The sequence below is a fragment of the Trichoderma citrinoviride genome (assembly GCF_003025115.1).
Source record: "Trichoderma citrinoviride strain TUCIM 6016 unplaced genomic scaffold BBK36scaffold_24, whole genome shotgun sequence".
Taxonomy (NCBI): Eukaryota; Fungi; Ascomycota; class Sordariomycetes; order Hypocreales; family Hypocreaceae; genus Trichoderma; species Trichoderma citrinoviride.
Genome location: NW_020194732.1, coordinates 77,872 through 97,722, shown reverse-complemented (window position 1 = coordinate 97,722; position 19,851 = coordinate 77,872). Strand labels below are relative to the sequence as shown.

The 19,851-nt window shown below is 45.7% G+C and overlaps 7 protein-coding genes across 7 annotated transcripts; 4 read left to right on the top strand and 3 right to left on the bottom strand.

Moving 5' to 3' along the window:
- Positions 1-1,482: 1,482 nt before the first annotated feature.
- On the bottom strand, positions 1,483-2,773 carry BBK36DRAFT_24263 (ankyrin; the record flags this gene model as incomplete). Its single annotated transcript, XM_024897984.1, has 2 exons — positions 1,483-1,497; positions 1,700-2,773. 2 exons carry the CDS (start codon positions 2,771-2,773, stop codon positions 1,483-1,485), a joined length of 1,089 nt encoding a protein of 362 aa, XP_024745037.1.
- Positions 2,774-3,054: 281 nt separating this feature from the next.
- On the bottom strand, positions 3,055-7,485 carry BBK36DRAFT_1173241 (hypothetical protein; the record flags this gene model as incomplete). Its single annotated transcript, XM_024895844.1, has 3 exons — positions 3,055-3,422; positions 6,646-6,876; positions 7,452-7,485. 3 exons carry the CDS (start codon positions 7,483-7,485, stop codon positions 3,055-3,057), a joined length of 633 nt encoding a protein of 210 aa, XP_024745036.1.
- A 199-nt stretch (positions 7,486-7,684) lies between these two features.
- BBK36DRAFT_1173240 (hypothetical protein) lies at positions 7,685-8,764 on the top strand (the record flags this gene model as incomplete). The annotated part of the gene is made up of 4 exons (XM_024895843.1): positions 7,685-7,780; positions 7,839-7,941; positions 8,102-8,335; positions 8,397-8,764. The coding sequence occupies 4 exons, from the start codon at positions 7,685-7,687 to the stop codon at positions 8,762-8,764; spliced, it is 801 nt and encodes a 266-aa protein (XP_024745035.1).
- Positions 8,765-9,154: 390 nt separating this feature from the next.
- On the bottom strand, positions 9,155-10,344 carry BBK36DRAFT_1163701 (hypothetical protein; the record flags this gene model as incomplete). Its single annotated transcript, XM_024894564.1, has 4 exons — positions 9,155-9,573; positions 9,626-9,847; positions 9,912-10,034; positions 10,089-10,344. 4 exons carry the CDS (start codon positions 10,342-10,344, stop codon positions 9,155-9,157), a joined length of 1,020 nt encoding a protein of 339 aa, XP_024745034.1.
- Positions 10,345-12,272: 1,928 nt separating this feature from the next.
- On the top strand, positions 12,273-12,702 carry BBK36DRAFT_1131161 (hypothetical protein; the record flags this gene model as incomplete). The annotated part of the gene is made up of 2 exons (XM_024891929.1): positions 12,273-12,331; positions 12,396-12,702. 2 exons carry the CDS (start codon positions 12,273-12,275, stop codon positions 12,700-12,702), a joined length of 366 nt encoding a protein of 121 aa, XP_024745033.1.
- Positions 12,703-13,247: 545 nt separating this feature from the next.
- On the top strand, positions 13,248-15,697 carry BBK36DRAFT_1131123 (hypothetical protein; the record flags this gene model as incomplete). Its single annotated transcript, XM_024891924.1, has 5 exons — positions 13,248-13,404; positions 13,463-13,624; positions 13,686-13,919; positions 13,984-15,201; positions 15,312-15,697. 5 exons carry the CDS (start codon positions 13,248-13,250, stop codon positions 15,695-15,697), a joined length of 2,157 nt encoding a protein of 718 aa, XP_024745032.1.
- Positions 15,698-17,478: 1,781 nt separating this feature from the next.
- Positions 17,479-18,138, top strand: BBK36DRAFT_1131163 (hypothetical protein; the record flags this gene model as incomplete). Its single annotated transcript, XM_024891930.1, has 1 exon — positions 17,479-18,138. A coding segment is annotated over one exon (660 nt), but the record flags the coding sequence as incomplete, so codon positions are not given.
- Between the last annotated feature and the right edge of the window lie 1,713 nt (positions 18,139-19,851).

Genomic DNA, 19,851 nt, shown 5'->3' with positions numbered 1-19,851 from the left:
GTAAAGAACTTAAATATAAAGTTAAATAAATACTTTAAATAAAATTTAATAAAGAAACCTAATAGCTAAAATATCTTATAAAATAGAAAAATTATAATAAAGCTAATAACACTTAAAAACCTATTAAGCATCTTAAACACTTAAAGGCCTTAGTTAATAATTTTTATTAGCAGTTAAACCTGTAAAGGTTAATAAAGAAGGATTTAACTTAAATTAAGACTAATTAATAAAGTTAATAAAAGAAGCTAGGACATTAGAATTTATTAAATTAAGCATAGATGCTATTACTTAATAAAAGGCCTCTGCCTCTTTACACTTAATATAATCTAGCTTTTTTAAATTTATAATACCTTATATAATAGTATAATATATCTGCTTATACTATAATCATTTCTATTTTTAAAGTTATAATACCTTTACAGCTACCTTAGTAAGAGCATCCTTAATAAACTTAAGCTCTTCTTCTAAATAAAAATGCTAAGCAGATACTTAGTTAAGCTAATTAGCAGTAAGACCTTAAATATTATAATAAGATTTATTTAGTTATATATATTTAGAATAATATAATAAATTAATAGTAGATAAAAGATATTCTTTAAAGTCTTTAGAAATGTAAAAGGAATAATGCTTATCTATTTTCTTAGCGCTATAAATAATAAAATTAAAAAGACTCTTATGCTTTTTTATTTTTAAATAAAGACTCTTTCTCACTCTTTTTATTATTATTAAAAATAAGTTAGCATATAAATAAAATAAAATAAAAAGATAAAAAACACACTTATTAAAGAGCAGGGCACTTATAGGATTATATAAGAATACTAGGCAAGGCCTTAAGGACAAGGCTTATAAGAGGGGGACATTATATTATAACCTAATACTTATAGTTATAACTAAGGACTACCCTTAGCAGATAGTACTAAATAAATATTAAACTAATTAGCTAATTAAGAATAAATTATTAAATCCTTTAATAATTTAAGGGATAGATTATCTCTTATATAAATAATCTAGGAATAGGATTATTTAAATATTAAATAATCTAGACAGGATAACTAGCTATATAAGGATTTATTTATAACACTTATTTAAATAGTTTAGGTAGATAGTTATTAATATAGTAATTAGATTAGAATTAGTTTATTATAATCTACTAGCTATATAACTATTTACTATGCCTAAGACCTAACCTAACTTTCTACTAATATAAACCTAAATAGCTCTCTTAATTAAAGCTATTTACTTAAACGGTTTATCCCTTAGGAAACATGTGTTCTTACTAATTATAGGAACGCTGGTTTATTATAAGTTTATTATATTTTTCTTTTCTTTTTTAACCTTTAGGTATAAAGCACCTGTAGATTTTATTAATTATAAAAACCTAGTTTATTATATTATATATAGCTAGTTTTTATAAGCTTAAAGGTAAAATTAAATAAAAAAGAGAAAAACCTTTTTACTTAGTTTTTCTCTTCTCTTTTAACCTTAGGTATAAAGCACTTATATACCCTCCTTTACTTTATAATATCTCCTTAATAATAATAACCTTTAGTATATAATACTATATCTTAATACTTAGGCATAAGATATATTACTTTAAGAGTTAGTTTAGTTAGTAGTATAAACTACTATAGTTTAAATAGGAATTTATTATAGTGTAAATAGGAGGACTCTTTATTATAGTAATCTATACCTTACTTACTTTCTTTAGTAATTCTTCTATTATATTAAACTGCCTTCTGCCTTCGGGCTGCTTTGCAGGTAATGTTGTGAGTATTAATTGAGCTGTGGGAGCTCTCTCTAGAGTGAGCTGCAAGCCTTGATAAACAAGCGTTTGCATTACCTCCAGGCGCCACTTGAAATCTGAGAAAGGCAACTCCCCTTTGCATAAATAACCGATAACAGGAGGGTTATTGGCATCCGCGCCAGCAGCAACAAGCGCTTTAACTGCTGCCACTTCTTTTTCGCCGTATTGTTCCTTCTTGGCATAAGCACCTTTTAAGACAGGCGCTGGGGTTCGGGAGCCGCAGATGAGAGAGAGAGCAGTGAAGCTGAAATGGTTCTCAGTGTCCTTTATCTGATAGCGCCGATTGACGTTTGCTCCAGCAGCGGCGAGTATCTGTATCATCTGGGCAGACGTGGACCTCAGTCGTCCTTGATGGCAAGCGACCATCAGTGGCGAGGACGAGCCTTCTACAAGGCGCTCCTCTTCTGCAGCAGTCCTGAGTCGATACCGCGTTGTTCTTTCGATTTCGACATCGGCGCCGTTCTCCACGAGCAGTTTGGTAGATGGAATGTCTTCTCGCGCAATTGCGTGCAGTAATGGCGTGAAGCCAGTTGCGTTCTTACGACAGACATCTGCGCCAAGCTCAATCAGCGCTTTGGTAGCATCCCCCGTTGACAAGTACAGAGGAAGCATCTGAGCGCCATATTCAATTGCGGTGGGATCGTTGACATCTGCACCATATTCGACAAGTAGCCGGATAAAATCCGCCAATCCGAGTGCGGACGCAATATGGATTGGTGGACAAATGTCGGGCAAATCAGACTGAACGCGACTCTTGTCTAGGCACAGCTCCGAATTGTATCCCAGCGCGGTGTCGGCTCCTTTCTCGAGAAGATGTCGTGCAATAGCCAAATTCCCACACACAATCGCTGTCGCAAGAGGGGTAAGCCCAACCGCTGAGAACTGGTTTATCAGGCTTCCTGCTTTCACAGCTTCCTTCACCTCCCCCAAACTGTTGTCTCTGATTAAACGGTGTAAGTATTCGGCCATGATGTTCTATGGAAGAAGCACAAGAGTCGGCGAGAAAGGTGTGGCTGTTGGCTGGTAGAAAAGAGGTGGTTATTAGTGAGCTGATAAATTTCAGCAGGAACGTTACGTTTATATAGGTATTGGAGAGAGAGGATCATACTAAGCAAGAGCTGGACTCGCTTTTGGCACCACGCACAACACAACGCAATGAAAGAAACAAAACTCGCAAAAATCATAAAAAGTTGTTTTTCCTCGTGTGCTGCATTCCAGATTCATAACGAAATAATACTCTGTCTATTCTACTAGTACATATTTGCTGGCATCCTTCTAGCACCGGGCGGCGCCCGTAGAGATACGAATTGTTCTTCGGTAAAGTATCCTTTAGGACGCCATGATTTGATGCTATCGTAGGACTGGCATTTACGAGATATATTAAAATCCACAGCTGCGTTGTCGAACCCTTCCACCCAGAAAGCTGTGTAAAGGTTTACACTCCATTTGCATCGTAGCGTTTGTAGAACTGTCTGAAGACATTGCAGAGCATCGAGTTCCACTTCGTCAGTCTTATTACCAAAGTAATAATCTACGTATGCAAACCTTCGTAACCGGTCCAGGCAGTAAATATCACGCTGGCCTTGGCTGATGGCAAGATATTGGTTGCTACCCATGCCTGGAGATAGGAATATTAATACCAGAGCAAAAGACCACTGCCAATGTCAAACGTACCCCATTGTTCTGGTGCCTTGACGGCATAGTCCGGATCTTTGCCCATTCGACGAACTTCATGCTCTTCGATTAGGAAGAACCTGCCGCCATCGTATAAAGTTTGCCATGCCTGGTCGACTTCAGGGGATGGCGGCTCTGCATAGATTGAAGGACCTCCTGGGTTATGTCGGTTCAACAACGCGGCCTTCATCCAACCTGTCTCAAATGTGACTGTGGTACGATCGAGCAGTGGCGCTGATGGGCGGTATGTGAGCAAATAAACTTTGAAGTGGTAATAGGCCGGACATTACAGTAAGAATTTGTGGCTACGACGAGATCGTGCCCATCCAGATGTTTGACAGCCAAGAGAGAATAGAAGGAGACAGCAATCGCGAGACTGAAAAGGCAGACGTCAACTGCAGCACCGATTCGAAGCCATTGAGTGAATAATGGCTGAGCGTCCGATGAAACTACGACTCCCCCTTCGAAGTCGTCTCGAACAAGCCTATAACGACCTTTAGTGTCCATATTCAGCAAGACATGTGTCGAATTGCGAACAACGTCAAAGGATAGATGGAGTCGAGGGAAATTGAGAGCACTTCGTGTAAGGCAAGTCGTTGCAGGCACAAAAGTGGGGATTGAGATTTAACAGGGGTGGCCTTGGTCATGCTGCAGGAGCCGATGATTGCAACGCTGACTCTATCTGTGCGAAAAAAAAATCCCAGCGCTTATACAAAGTACCGGGGGCTTGGTCTAAGCCGTGAAAAGCTTATATCCGAAGGAGACGCCGGGGTTTACATGGATACCTCTGGGTACATACGTCTCGCCTTGACTGATTTACTAAGAAAATGACAGGTTCGTGAGTCGCAACAAGCCGAGATACCGGGTCAAACATTCTCACGGGTCCCGAGGTTACAATCATTGACGTATTGGGCGCGAACTTTGTCTTAGCTTCATATGTCGCCAGCACAAGGATTTGATCCTTCAGCACAAGCCGGCAGAGAACCAACGTAAAGAGATATTTTGGCGAGGCATGCATATTAGGGGTGTGCAAGTCACGATGCTTGTGTTGCTACTCGAAGAAAGCTGCAGCCTATAATGAACGTCATGGATGGGTTATACCATGAGAGATCTCGTTTTCTGTCACGAGCCACAAAGGTTCAATGCATAAATAGCTCGATGTGCATCGACAAGGATTATTGACCTGATAAGGTGGAAGCCTCTGGTCAGTAATTACGCGAGCTTTCTGCGCCACAATTCTCAGAGCAAGATGGTGAAATTTGTAGAATAGCAGTCGTGCTTCGATCTCGAAATCACCTAATACATGAGATAATTGGGAAAGGCTTACGTTCTATCGAGTCCTCGTCATGAAGGATCATTGACTGCAAGTCGAATCCATTTGCCATTCAGATTGAAACTGTTCCAGTACTGATACTCGTATGATATCACAGCAGCTTCTACAGTGCAAGCTCATTGATACAGTCATGGCTTCTTTCATAGAAGTAAGAGCGTCCAAATGCTGGCTCTACTTCATCGCCGTCGCTGAGGGCCTTGTCTTCTTCATATCCGTAGTAATGCTGCTGTCCTCTTGGCGGCGTCTCACTCATACACCTTCTGACCACGAGCTCGTTGTCTGGTCTAATACGTATTGTAGGCTTATAAAAAGGTTTCAAGCTTGACATTGAAAGCTCACAGGTTCATTCAGCACCCCTTCTCGACCGCTTGACGGTCCATATGCGCGACGTACAGCTGAACAGTGCGTTATTCAATGAGCACAACACGCCGCCCTCTATCCATCGACAAAAGCCTTCGTTGGATGTCGATGCTGCGTGGACATACTTGACTCACGGGGGCCGCAACTTTCTCATAACGGCCGATGAGGTTCGGAAGCTCGGAAAGGACCCTGAGACAGCAGCCCATATAGCAGACGTGAAAGGTCCGTTGAGCTGGTCTCTCGCAGTATGATGGCAGATAGCTGACTTTCTTAGCAAACGGAGATGAGAAATACTTTGCTTGGATTCAAGGCTCCCACGATATACATTGTCTGGACAATGTGCGCAGATTCATTTTCCGAGATCATTACTACGGCAAAGAGTTGCAAAGTCCTATAATAGAGGCGCACTTCCTGCACTGTCTGCGGACACTCCTGCTGTCGCTGCAATGCAAGTATAGCACAGATGTTTATCTCGCCAGTTGGGTGGAGGATCAGGATGCGCCTGTAGTAGACTTTAACATTACTCGCCGTTGCGTAGACTACGACGATTACTTGCACTGGGAGCCGAGCTCACAGAGGTCACACGTCGATTTTGCGACGACGCCTGTGCCACCGGATGCACTTCGAGTGAGTCAGGACATAGTTAGATAATATATTCAAGGCGTCATAACTTGCCCTCTATCATTCCATAAACGGAAATAATTGCCTCTCCGGCTGTTGTTGTGCTGAACTCGACAGCTGGTTATCTAGAGCATACTCGGTGCGTAGTATATGTTATAGAAGTCCAAGAATTTTATAACTTGTATTTACTCTGCAGTGTCTCCGAAGGCGTATAAAAACGTATCGAAATTGACAGCTATATGCACTTGGTTTATATGAAGGAAATAAGAAAGTCAGAGCAAGCTGTTAAGTAGTAGCTCAATTGATAAAGTATATTTGCATTTCACCCTTTTACACCTTTCTCAAGAGCTGTCCTGCACGATGCAATGCACGCCAGCGTCTAGTCATTTTTCGCATAATGTCTCCCAACCCTTCGCTAGAATACACTGGCAGGCTGCAAGTCTGCCCCAGGAGGAGCACGCAACTTGTAGAATTCTTTCTCCGAATGTTCTGTTTCTGGCGTCCATTCATTCATGTCTGCGTCATAACTGAGGCACTGGCGACTGATGTTGAAGTCGACAACAGCAAAATCCTGACCCTCAACCCATGCGGATAGGTAGATGTCTGTGCTGTATCTGCACTGAAGTGACTGCAATAGTGAATGCAAGCAGTGCATAAGATGCTGTTCCAGAGCCCAGCTCATCGTGCCGTTGAAGTAATAGTCTTTGAACATTCCCCGGCGTATCATATTGAGGCAGTGCAGGTCATGCGATGACTGAGTGATAGCGATGTACTTCTCTTCCCCGTTGTCTGAATGATCTATTGTAAGTATATAAGATATGGAGGAATGGTGGGGGAGAAAGCTTATACTCACGCCATTCATCAGGAGCTATCACGGCGGCCTTTGGATCTTTTCCAAGACGTTCGACCTCGTCTGCCGTAATCAGGAAAATACGTCCATTCCTGTGTAAATACTCCCAAGCTGCATCAACATCTTTTGATGGCTCCTGGCGAAGAATAGATGGTGGGGTGTTGTGGTTGTTCACAAATGCGCTTTTAAGCCATCTCTGTTCGAGGTGCAATTTGCGTCGGTCCAGAATGGGCGCTGAAAGTTGCAAACCATCAGTAATCCATAGCCTTGCTTGACTCTCTACTGTTACTTACACCACCCATTGATCGCTGTGATTAGCTCATGGTCTGTCGGTTGATGGAATATTTTGCTACAAGAGGCCCAGATGAGGGCGGATGATAGTAAGACGATACAGAGGTGAATGAGAAAGGCCAGTCCAATGTATCTAGTCAACCATGATTGGCGTGAGGTAGTCTTCATTATCTCGCGGATGCCAAAGTCAGTAGAAGGTATATAAATCTCAAAGTCTAGAAGGTTGTTAATGGTAAATCACTACTTACTGACGCTTTGGTTTTCTTCACAACTTCGTCAATCTCGATAGAATCCATGCTTTCTCGAGACTATGGATTGAACCCCAGGTATCACCTGTTGAAAGAACAAGGCACAGTGGCTCCGGACGCCCGCGCTCCTGAGTTGGTAGATTCAACTGCTCGCCCATCGATTTTGGTGTCAGCCCATACAACGCCGGGGTGCCATAATTCTGCATACGCGATAGTAAGAGTCTATCGATGGGACTTCTATCCGGTCATTCCTCTTTCATCAATGCTGACCAACATTCGAATCCTTCGATGCCGCCAGCTCCATGTTACATCGCCGATTAACCAACCTTAGTGCCTGCTTTCCTTACAGGGGAGGGGTAAAGGAGCATAAACTGCGAAGAGGGTGTGTAGATAATCTTGGAGTATGGTACAGTATGTTCGGCCGTACGAAAGTATTACACAGGCTAGCATACCCCGTCCTGAGAGGCGCAGGAAGTGGTCGATATGGTCTCAACCTCAACAACATGGATTCAAGGGGGCACTACGCGCCTCTCGGGAAGGATGAGATTGAGGTTGAGCGCCTCATTTCTGGTGAGAGCCGGCCAAGCAGCTCTGTTTCGGTGAGGAACCCCAGAACGGCTACTGAAACATCTTTTGCTAATGAGACGTGACCTTCAGACATTATGTGAAGTTACAGATTCTCCCCCTCAAAAGGTCTCACGGCTTTCCACGTTCTCGCGGATTTTCCATCAGCCAACTCTGTGGCTGGTTGTGGTTGACTGTCTCTTTCTTGCTGTCGCTCTCTCGCTTTGCATTTACGCATGGATCTTCAAGTCGCCAATGACGGATCACGAACTAGTTGTCGCAGTTAACGGTTACTGTTAGTCGCCAAGTGTCCTTCCAGTCCAAGACGTTATACATTTGCTAAAACCATCTAACAGCTCCTCTACTAACGCGGACCAAAATCGATTTGCATGAGCAACGGATCCAGACGCCCTTAATCAACGAGCATAATGTTAATGGTCCATCTATTTACCGTGAGCCGCCGTCCCCAGACGTGGACAATGCGTGGGAGCGCCTGCATAAAGGAGATCGTCTTTTTCTTGTAGGAGAAGATGAAGTTCGCCGTATCGGAAAAGACCCAAGTGTGTTGATTGAAGCACCTCTGGACTGGGGTGAGTGAGCGACTGCAGCCTTTGAAGCGTTAAACTGAGACTAACGCGGATGGATACACAGGTTATGGCGTCGGTCAGTATCTTGCAGCAAATCAAGGGCAGCATGACATTCACTGTCTGAACAAACTTCGAATGTGGATTTATGCAGAACATTACTATGGAGGCCGTGAAGCAGTACGCGAAATCCACGCCTTACACTGTCTCCATACCTTGGTTCAGACATTGCAATGCCGATATAGCACTGATGTGTATACCGCAATGTGGGTTGAGGGGTTCGATGCGCCAGTCATAGACTTCAATGTGACGCGCAAATGCATGAATTACGAAAATATCCTTCGTTGGGACCCAGAAAAACCATATACTGAGGAGCAATTTTTGGCACTCAAGCCACCAAGCGGCCAGAAAAGGATCCCTTCGGATGTTTACTAGTGCTCGCCTCAGTTACTCAATATATTTAGTGTGACACAGCTCGCAAAGTTAGATGACACTCAACGTAAGATTGTACCACAGAATCTGATTTGACTTGGTAAGAATATAAACACTATGATGGCATTCGCCTACAGGTACCTAGCCTTCTTTATGAGGAAGCTTCCTTGACTATTCAGACTGTCATCAGGTAGTCATCTGTGCTCCGAATTTAGCTGTTACATATTCTCTTCAAGAAGCAATTTGGCATTTTCACCTGAAAGATCTTGCCGTCACCTAAAAGAGCAGACTGGCGCTGAGCAAGTGACTGGAGAATGGTGTAAGGCACCCAAATTAGTTTGCAGGATCGATTGCAGTTGTTGATTTCTATTTTGGATACATTGAATTACATCTCTAATGACCATGCGGCTCAATGAAATCGGGGAGCTCTTCATGCTTCCTGGCCTGGTCAATTCTCCACTGATGCCAAAAAGCACGCCCCTCCACTGTCTCGTTCCATCCAGGCTGCCACTGTTTGAAGTATGTGTTGCCAGGGAAAGCGGCCCAGAAACCAGAAAGGTCTTCCCATGCGGTCTGGTCAAAGGGTGGGTTGTCGATGATATCCTGCCTCTCTTCCTGTGTGACTTCTTGTCGCAGGTCTGTGGCCTCGTGTGCTCGAGCCCACTCGACGATTTTGGAAAAGTTACGGCAGGTATGTGTTGTTTCGAGATTTGGAGCGAGCACGGCGCCGACAGGTAGATTGAGGCGCCAAGTGATGGGCGAGACATCTGCGTTGCACATGAGCGTGCTCCTAAGGATATCGATGCAGTGATCTAAAATTTTGTCAGATACTGTAGTTACGATGCCAGTAGCTGCTTCTCGTACCCCAGTGACGGAACTGCATGGTATTTCGGTTGACAGTGCCGTCTTCATTGTATTCCCACTTCTTGGGCCATCGTTCGGGATAGAATGCCTTTCGAATATCGTTAAGACAGTGAAGCTGGTGGAAGACCTCTAGCTGCACGAGATATCTATCGGTTCCTCTCTCGTTGATAGTGGGGAGCGCCAGCCGGCTCGCCTCCTCCTTTGTTATGGCACTGTCACCGTCTGTTTAACCAAGCATTGTGTCAGCTCCATCAATGCTGTACAGTAGAGGTTCTTTCGAGCTTACACTGATAGAGATCTTCCCACATTTTATCAATCTCGTCGTTCGGAAATCCCATGTATGGAGTCTTGGTCATAAATCCGGTCGAAATGTTCGTGACATGATACTCCACCAGATGATTCACAGGAGCTTTTCTACACGTCAGCCTTGTAGCTTAGGAGTATGATGAGACGCACAACTCACAATATATCCGAAGCGCAGGGTCGCTTTGTTTCCGAAGAGCCAGAAGTGTAATTCCAAGCACAAGTATGACATTTACAGCCACAGAGATAACCAGGGGCCAATTCTGTCTCGCAGAGTCCTGCTGTCGGAGGGCGTCTCCTGATAGTAGGCTGTAAGTCGACTCTTCATCGATTGAAGAGGCGGCAGAATCATCCTTGCTCCAAGACTCATTCCATGATTTGGTAAAGCGAACCCAGGATGCCTTTTGGCGGGCCATAGCTTCAAAATAAGACGTTTGATGAGGATGAACTATGGTCGATAGGACGGCGCCAAACTTCGAGTAGTTGCTGGTAGGGTCAATGAGGTTTTCGTGCTTCTCACAATGCAACTTATTGCAAAAGCTACTCCAGAGGGGTGTGTCTAGAACTCTGTCATGCACAAAGGAGGGGCCCCTCTGCTAGGGGCAAAAAGCCTAGTCACTCGGGTTGCGTTCAGCAGAGAACAAAAGGTCCAGCAAGGCTGTTGCAGATGGTCACCCGGGCGTTGTTTCAGTCCAGATAGTTGGAGAATCTCCAGACTTCTGAACTGCCCACAGGGTACGTACGCGATGAATCTTGATATCGCTTCCTGCTGTAAAAAATGATTAAGACGAAAGCTCCAAGATCGCCGCAGAGAAGTAGCTGGTACTTTGTCCTGCCATTTGCACACTCATACCTCCGGAGTACGCTTAGCCTACCTTACCTTGATAAGTAAATGTCTTTTATCAGCAAAAGCGCCTAGTACCAAAACTACTTCCACTGGATTCCTCCCGGCATAACCGAACCCGCTGTCATTTTGCAACCACATGTACACTGTATTCTGATTTCACCTTGAATCAACATCTGGGAGAGGGAGCAAGTTCGTTTGTGAGGAGTTCAGGGTTTCGTCTTGACGAAGAACTGCATATCAGTACCAACGCCTTGTTAGTAAAATGGTTTAATAAATACACTATTGCTCTCGCTGGTTCATTACTGTTGCTTTATCTTTAGTGAATTCTTCAGGGGCGACTGGATGAAGTCTCTTGCTGGTTTTGAGATGCCGATATGGTGTACAGGGAAACTTGCAGACTAGCCTCAAAGTGCAGACGTTCTCCGCGTTTCTGTAGTCTTCATCTTAGCGTACATTTACTTGCACCTGGACGGAATCGTAAAGAAATGCAGGTAGCTATTGTTGCGTCGCCCCTGCCAATTGATTGCTCAGGTCTGATCGTAGGATTCTGCAGTGTCATCTTTTCGCTACTCATGTGATAGGTCGAGCCAAGCACGCCATCTAGATATGATTACGCAAAGCGGAAATCGTTCTGGATGCGAAGCGGCAACGCTGACCAACCGCCTTTATGTATGATGACAACGAACAGCAGTCAACCATCACCACCTTGGACAGAATGTTGCCTTTTCAATCGGCATCGCCGACGCCTATTCTCAAGAACTTCTGTCTTAGCTTGGCTCTTTTAGGGTGGTACTTGAACAGGGCCATCGGGTTTAAGAAAACTAATGATAGGGCTAATACATACCGTTCTATAACATCTCTGGTCTTACACATGTCTGATATCACGTTTCTCGGAGAGAACCACACTCTATTGCAGCTCACATTAATCTGCAAGACGATGTACATGGTTAAGAGAGCGAGAGGCAACCGTGAATATACGAAGAGATGAAACAACGTAGTATGTGTCTACCTAGACTAGCTCTTTCTCGTCGCAAACTTGAACTAATCCTCGGCCCTCGAAGTCCAAACTCTTTGTGGATGAAACATAGGCATGCGTGGAGGAGTGTCTGATAGTCTGTAATACATAGTAATAGGGAAAGTGTGAGCAGCCAGGAGTCAGCTATTCGCTAGCTCGAAGAACCTGCATTCTACCAGTTCCGTTACGCCGAGTGCGTCTTCCAAGGAAGAACAGGGGCATCGATAAACTATCCCTCCCCTTGAGGAATGCAGCGTCACATTACTCTCTCAGCATGGACATACTCCACTAGCTGTGAGCTAAGCTCGGGGCCATTATTTGGCGACAAGACTATGTGGTAATTGATTCACAAAGGTGCTCTGGAAGGCTTATAAGGAGCGCCTGGCAATATCTTGTCATCCCCCCATGGGATTTTTCGACACTCATATCTCACCTCAGTTCCCAAAGTAACTTTCAACCTCTAATCAGTCACGTTCGTCAAAATGAAGCTGTCCATCACCATAGTTGCCATGGCTGCTCTAGCATCAGCTGCTCCTACCAAGTACGGCATCTCGCCATACTCTATTAGCGCGGTAATATCGAGACTTACTGAATCTTTGGAGTAGGCATATGGAGCGAAGCATCGATTCCTCTGAGGTGGCAGCCTACCAAGTCGATGCCTCTGTTGCTGGATGGGCTGAGGACAAGAAGCGAAACATTGACTCTTCCGAAGTTGCAGCTTACCAAGTCGACGCCTCTGTTGCCGGATGGGCTGAGGACAAGAAGCGAAACATTGACTCTTCTGAGGTTGCAGCTTACCAAACGGATACTTCTGTCGCGGGATGGGCTGAGAATAAGAAGCGCAATATCGATTCTTCCGAACTGGTGGCTTATCAAACTGACACCTCCGTTGCGGGATGGGCTGAGGATTGAAGACGTCTAGAAAGCGAGATATGATACAAGGACAGTGTATGGTCAATAGATGATGAACTTGAACTTGATCATAAGTTCCCAACTTCTTCATAGCCTAGTCTACGTATTCAATGCGTCTTGTCAGCGGATTGACTTCCCTGCTTGCAATTTCTCCTAAGAAGCGTAGTCTAATGTGCTGATGCAACATGCATTTCCTGGAAAGTTGTTACCAATTGACCCCAAAAATCATTTCGACCTTCTGAGAGCAGAAGATGCGGATTCATGCGTTTTCATCGGATAGCATAATGAATGCCTTTCTACCGAAAAGAGAAGGGTAGATGTTAGGTTCCGTTGAATGACAGGCTAATGTTATGTGGGCAACCTGCGATAGTACCCTTGACGGGGCGGCTTACTGGCAGTGGTTGCCAGCCACTCGGCAACAGTATACATAAGTCATCCTTCGCTAATAAACCGTACGTCAGACTAACAAATTCTTTTCCTTCGTATCAGTTGTTTCACAGCTGCATCTGAATATTTCTGGATCGAATGAAGTCACGGCTGGCAAGATGCATTTGTCCTTCCATTGCCTCACTGTCTCATGGCTTGCGATCGCCCAGCTCATCAGCTCTGAACCGACCAGCTCAACCGGTGTGGCTTCAGCGACTGCGCCGTGCGCCCGCGTCTCTGCCCTCTGGGCGGCTCAAAAGTCGAACTCTCCTCATGGTTCGCTCTCCGAATCTGATGCTTCATGGTGCCGCAGAGCTTCTCTGATTGAGTATAGCGACTCCCACAGTGGCTGCCGAGATTGCACACGACTGCCTGCGATCGATACCGCTGGGCAAAGATGCCGCCATTGAGCTGGTTGATGCTATGGTGCCCTACTTAAGTTGGCAGAGTGATTCGGCGTATAAGGCTCACCCTCCTGCGGGCTACCCATTCCCAGGTTGGCCCCATATCCCACTTCTTCAGGGCGATTGTAGTGCTGATGTTGTTGTTTGCAAAAGGCTACGACATCTTCGCCAACCTTGCTAAGATCAAGGCCGATCTGCAGGCAGACAAATACGACGGCGAGTACAGCTTTCAGCTTGATTTATACCTCAACGTCATCGCAAAAGGCCATGACGGTCATCTTCTATTCTACCCAGATGCTCTAAGCAGAGTCTTTTCTTTTAAACGGCCGACACCTCTTGTGTCCATCAGTGAAGACGGCGTGAGTCTTCCCGTTGTCAAGTTTTATGGTAGGCCGCGCCTCTTAGCTTGTGCGCAGACGACTCAAGTTGCCGATTTTAATCAGGATGATAGAAGACGTTATCATCAACGCGGATGCAGCCAGTAGCATTACGCACATAAATGGCATTAACGCAGCTTCTTATATCGAAGAGTTCGGATCGCAGGCTGTGGGGTACCAGGACAAAGATGCCATCTTCAACTCAATGTTTTTCTCGCTTGCAGCTCACGCTGTCCATCGTCGGACAGGTTTCTTTGCGCAAGGCGGCCGCACTCGATACCTCTATCCAGGTCCAATCACTATTTTTACTTTGGCGAACAAAAGTGAAATAGTCATCCAAAACGTGGCTTCAATTACAGCCAACTTGACGGGCGTTACTAATGGCGAGTCATTCTATGCGAAGTTCTGCAACCCAAATGGCTTAACCAGTGATGATGCTCGCATCACCGCTGGGACAACCGCCGCCGAAAGTACAAAACCCAGCCGTTCCGATTCAGGCATGTTGGGTTACCCTTCTCCGCTGGCAAGCACAAAAGATAAAGTTGCCTCGTGCTATTACCTTGAAGGCGATGGTTTTGACGATGTCGTTGTCATCTCATTGCTCGATATGATCACCGTCTCCATGGCTGAATATCAAGCTGTGGTTCAGAGGTGCATTAAGGACGCTGCTGGCTCGGGCAAGTCTAAACTCGTCGTTGATCTGCAAGCAAACGATGGTGGCTATGTAGTGTTGGGATACGACTTCTTCCGTCAGCTCTTCCCTCACATAGTCGGGAATGCGTTATCTCGCTGGAAAGAGAGCGATGGATTCTTAGCTGCGGCAGAGGTTGTGAATGACCGACTATTGGGCTTCAACCCTTCTGTCAATAATGATTCGGCTCTGCTGAGGGAGTGGGAATCGCCATTCAACTATCAAGCCGACTACAACATGAGCGGCAAACCATTCCCCAGCTTTGAGGACAAATTTCGACCGCATCTATACCAAAACACAAACTACACCAACCTCATACGGTGGAATTTCGATAAAGACGTACGCACGGGAAATAACAGGACTGGCGCCGATATTGAAGTTACAGGGTACGGATCTCCTTCCAATATTTCTCAGCCATTTCTCGCCGAGAACATCATTCTCCTCTATGATGGGGTGTGCGCCTCCATCTGTAGCATATTGTCGGAAATGCTTCGAACCCAGGCAGGTATTAAGTCGGTCGCGATGGGCGGACGCCCAATTGCAGGCCCTATCCAAGGAGTAGGCGGTGTCAAAGGTGCGCAGAGTCTGCGTTGGCAAGAGAGTAAGTGACTATCCAGGGCCACGATTCGCATAATCATTCCCGACACTTTGTTTCCCTCTGTACCAACTTCCAGAACGGCTTGACAAAACCTGACTCGGTGCCTTTTATAGTTCACAGCTATATGGCGCGTTACTTGCGCCATGCCAAGACCAATCATCAGGCAGCCGTCTTTTCCCAGTACTCGACATTGCCGCTTAACAGATCCAGTGCTGCTATGATCAATGTGCGGGATGCGGTTACGTGGGACCATGTCGACGATGGACTGCCCGCACAATACGTTGTTCACCATGCTGACTGCCGGCTGTATTGGACAGCTCCTATGATTACCGACGTGACGACAGTTTGGAAAGCAGCCGCTGATGTGGCCTTTAACAGTGCCGCATGCGTAGCTGGCGGTATGAGGCCAACACCTGCCAGCAGTCTAGAGCCTACCCGAAACGCTTTTGTGAATTTACTGTTGCAAATTTCTTACTTTTTCACATCCTATGTTATATAATCAGCTAGAAACAAAGGATCTCCTCACAGCATGGCTGTTTCATGTCACGCAATCATACGCCTGAATGAATGCAGGTAAAGCAAGAATTCAAGTGTTACTCATGCTACTTCGGCGCAGCTAGCTTAATCATTTGCCATAACCTCTTCTTCTATAAGACCCCATGGTACTATAGTCTCAAGCCGACCTTCTCTCGGCCGACTGTTAGATGGAGGTCTCATGTTAACCTCGATAATAAAGGATGGAAGTGCCATCTGGCTACTTGACTTGATCTACTGTATAAATATGGGTATGTGCTTGCGGATGCTGGGCTTTTTACTGTATCAACCTGGGTAGCTGTACTGGTAGACTTGTACGTCTTTAAATTGCCACTCCTCATGGAAAACCCTCTGCCAAGCCTCAGTAAGCGTATTCATGATGTCTCTTCCGATAAATCGATGTCTGCCTTTCTAAAACTCACCATGCCTCCTATGAGCGATCGAATCTAATCCATCAAGTGCTTCTTAAACCAGTCGGGCGTGGGGACTCCAAGAATGCTTATTCGGAGACTCGTGGCCACCTCGCAACGATTGTTGGGAAAGATCATTGATCTCAGGTGCCCAGTCGTATATGGTACTGAATCTGATGCACAAACTAGAAAGGGCAAGTTGTAGATCGTCTCGGCAGTCACGGTTCACGCAATTGTCACGAAACTCGGGGCTACAAGGCCGTTTCGAAGCTTGCAGTCATCGAAGAAGGGCTCCATATGTACAAATATAATAGAGCTGGTCGGCGACTACCTAATGTTATGCCGCCGAGCTGTCTCCCTGGATCGGACGTGGAGGGGCGCAGCGTAGGCATGCGATACCTGACTGTGAGCTGCGAGTTCAAAGCCTCGCAGGCCACAAGGACTGCACGCTTGTGCGACGCTGGCGCGGCATGTCCAGCCGCGGCTCCGAAGCAACGTCTTCATAGCGTGGAGCCCAAAGATAAACACGAGGACCATGGCAACGGCTTTATCCCACTGCAAGCCCACTTGTGCAAGTGAAATGGTCTGCGGATAGCGTGGCATTGGAGGCTGCACTAGGAGCTGGTTGAGCTGGAAGATTAGTCATTGCGGGACTGGGAAGTGGAAAGGATGGCGGCGTTTCGAACCCTACTGGATTAGGTTAGAACATAGCTAGCGATAACAGTGATGCTAAATCACAGACATTAGCAGTTAGCCTCACCAGCCCCACCTGTTAAGAATAAGCCTGAAAATTAAGTCCCTAATACATACTTTTTCAATACCCTCTATATGTAGGGAATGATGTTTAATTAGCTGCTAGTATATATGCCCAGACCTTTTTCTTATCAGGACCTGAGTTGATTAGGAAAGAAGTGAAGAGAAATATAAGATATGAAAAAAGAAGTCACGGATACTCATTCCAGAGTTGAACAAGGTTTGATATTATCAGTGCTCCTGATTTATCAGGAGCCTAGAGGCGATCTTGAAGGGAGAATGCTATCGCATACCAATACCCTTCCCTTCATACCAAGGTAGTAGGGATTCAACCGCCATACCAAAAGTCACCCATGGCTTAGCATTCCTTCTTTAGTAAGGCATTGAGTCTCAAATCAGCCCAATAACAATTCAATATAAGGAATGTGATTTGTCTAGAGAATGTATAAAACTTAGGTACCTTGCGGTATCCGCCTGGCCGGAGCACTCAACCTCATCACGCTCCTTCAGTTATATCGGCTCCCCGATACTTGCTATTAGCCGCCGCCACACTCGTTTATCAACCCATCTAGTCTTCACCGACATGATTTATTTACGCTTGCTCGGATCAGCCCTTGCTTTCGCCAGCGTTATCAAAGCCCAAGTTGATCTTGGGACCGCCTTGTCATTTGCAGTCCTTGGTGGATCCGCCGTGACAAACACTGGTCCCTCGATAATCAGTGGCAACCTTGGTGTCTATCCTGGTTCAGCCATATCGGGCTTTCCTCCTGGTATAGTCGTCAACGGAGTAATCCACATGACAGATGCAGTTGCGGCGCAGGCACAGGCAGATGTGACGACTGCTTATAATGTTGCGGCTGGATTGCCGCCTGACACTGACCTGACTGGCCAGGACCTGGGCGGTATGACGCTTGTTGCAGGTGTCTATCACTTCTCAACTAGTGCACAACTTACTGGTGCTCTCATCCTTGACGGCCAAGGCGACTCAAGTAGTGTTTGGGTTTTCCAGATAGGCACAACACTGACCACGGCAACCGCTTCTTCCGTGATTCTTATCAATGGCGCCTCGCCCTGCAACATCTTCTGGCAGGTGGGCAGCTCGGCTACTATTGGCACCACCACCACTTTTGTTGGCAACGTGTTGGCGCTCACATCCATCACTTTGGTCACTGGTGCAAGTTCAAATGGAGGCCTCTACGCTAGGAACGGCGCAGTCACTTTGGACACCAATAATGTCAACGCCGGACTAGACTGCCCGCCTTTGGTCGTCACGACGACGACGACGACGACCACAGCAACGGCGACAGAAACAACAACAACTACTACAACTGCAACAGACACGGATACTGCAACTACTACTACAACTACAACAGACACGGATACTGCAACTACTACTACAACTACAACCGACACGGATACGGCAACTACCACAACCACTACGACAGCCACGGATACCACAACAGACACAGATACTACAACTACAACAGCCACATATACTACCACGAGAACTAATACTCGCACTGCTTCTATAACGAATACTGCCTGGAACGGAAGAGGTTCGGGTAATACTGCTTGGAACGGAAGAGGTTCGGGTAATACTGCTTGGAACGGAAGAGGTTCAGGTCATACCGCCGCTGCCTGGAACGGAAGAGGTTCAGGTCATACCGCCGCTGCCTGGAACGGAAGAGGTTCAGGTGCTACTGCCGCAACCTGGACCGAAAGAGGCTCGAGAACCGCGACGAATTGTACTACTGAAGGTCCAAACGCTTCACCAGTCAATGCAGCAATGTTCGGTATAACGGGCAGGCCTGCCAGGATATCAGCTGCCGTATCAAATACGGCCACGACTATTCGAACTCGTGCCACCGCCATAACATTTACTGCAACATGTCATATAGCTCCAACGACTATAACATCCTATGGCCAAGACTTCTTCATCGGAACTCCTTGCACCACGGTCCTGACAGCCACAGTGGGAGCTGCATTTGGGAAGCCAGCATCTTGCAAAGAATGTAATACTCCCATTGCTGACGATGGTGAGGATACGACGTCTACTGGCAAGCTGTGGCCGACCGATTCTCACGAGTCAGTCTTATTATCGCAGGCGACTAAGGCAGCGACAGAAAGCATAGCCCACTTCCAGTGGAATGAGTCTCTTGTGTCTAAACCAGCAGCTTCTGAAAGCCAGGTAATTGTGACTGCTGGCGCCAGAATGAACTGGCCGAATCTCACTGTTATTATACCAGCAGTATTCAGTTTTTTTATACTTAATAACTTGCTCTAAGAGACAAATCTCAGCAAGGGTTTTTGATTTAATATCTTAGTGTTATAATAAAGTACGAGTTTCGCGTTTGAAGCGATAAGCGCGCTAGATAAATGCTAGATCTGGCTTAAAACCGGATTAACGTCATGTCAAATATATAATAGCGATTTAGCAACATGATTTTATAATTCCCCTAAGCAGACTCCTAGATGCCGTGCTTTTGCGTGTAATTTATTATTTTATAACTGTATATTAATAATACTGTAACTTCCCTATACCTTCTCGTCATTCCCTCCCTGCCCTCTACTCGCTTTACTTACTTGCCTTATATATCACCCTCCTACAGAGAGACTTTTTGCTCTCCGATTTTATCTCATTCCTGCCTTTTCTACTCTGGAGATGTTCCACTAAGTCTGTTTACTCTGTCTTCTGCAGTCCTGTAAATGTCACTTGTGGACTTTCCCTCCAGCAACTGATATCCTTCTTTATACATCATCGGGCCCAGAAACAAATTGTCTGTGGTATCTCTGGGTTTGTCGCGTAGTTTGGCTGCTTCATGATGAGACAATCCTGCGCGGACATTTGAGAAGTGAATAGAGCCACTGCGGCACCGCTGGTTATAACCAAATTGTCTACGCTCAAGCCAGCGTCAGAAAAAATGGAGTTTAAGAGCTCATTACTCCTTTTTTATTC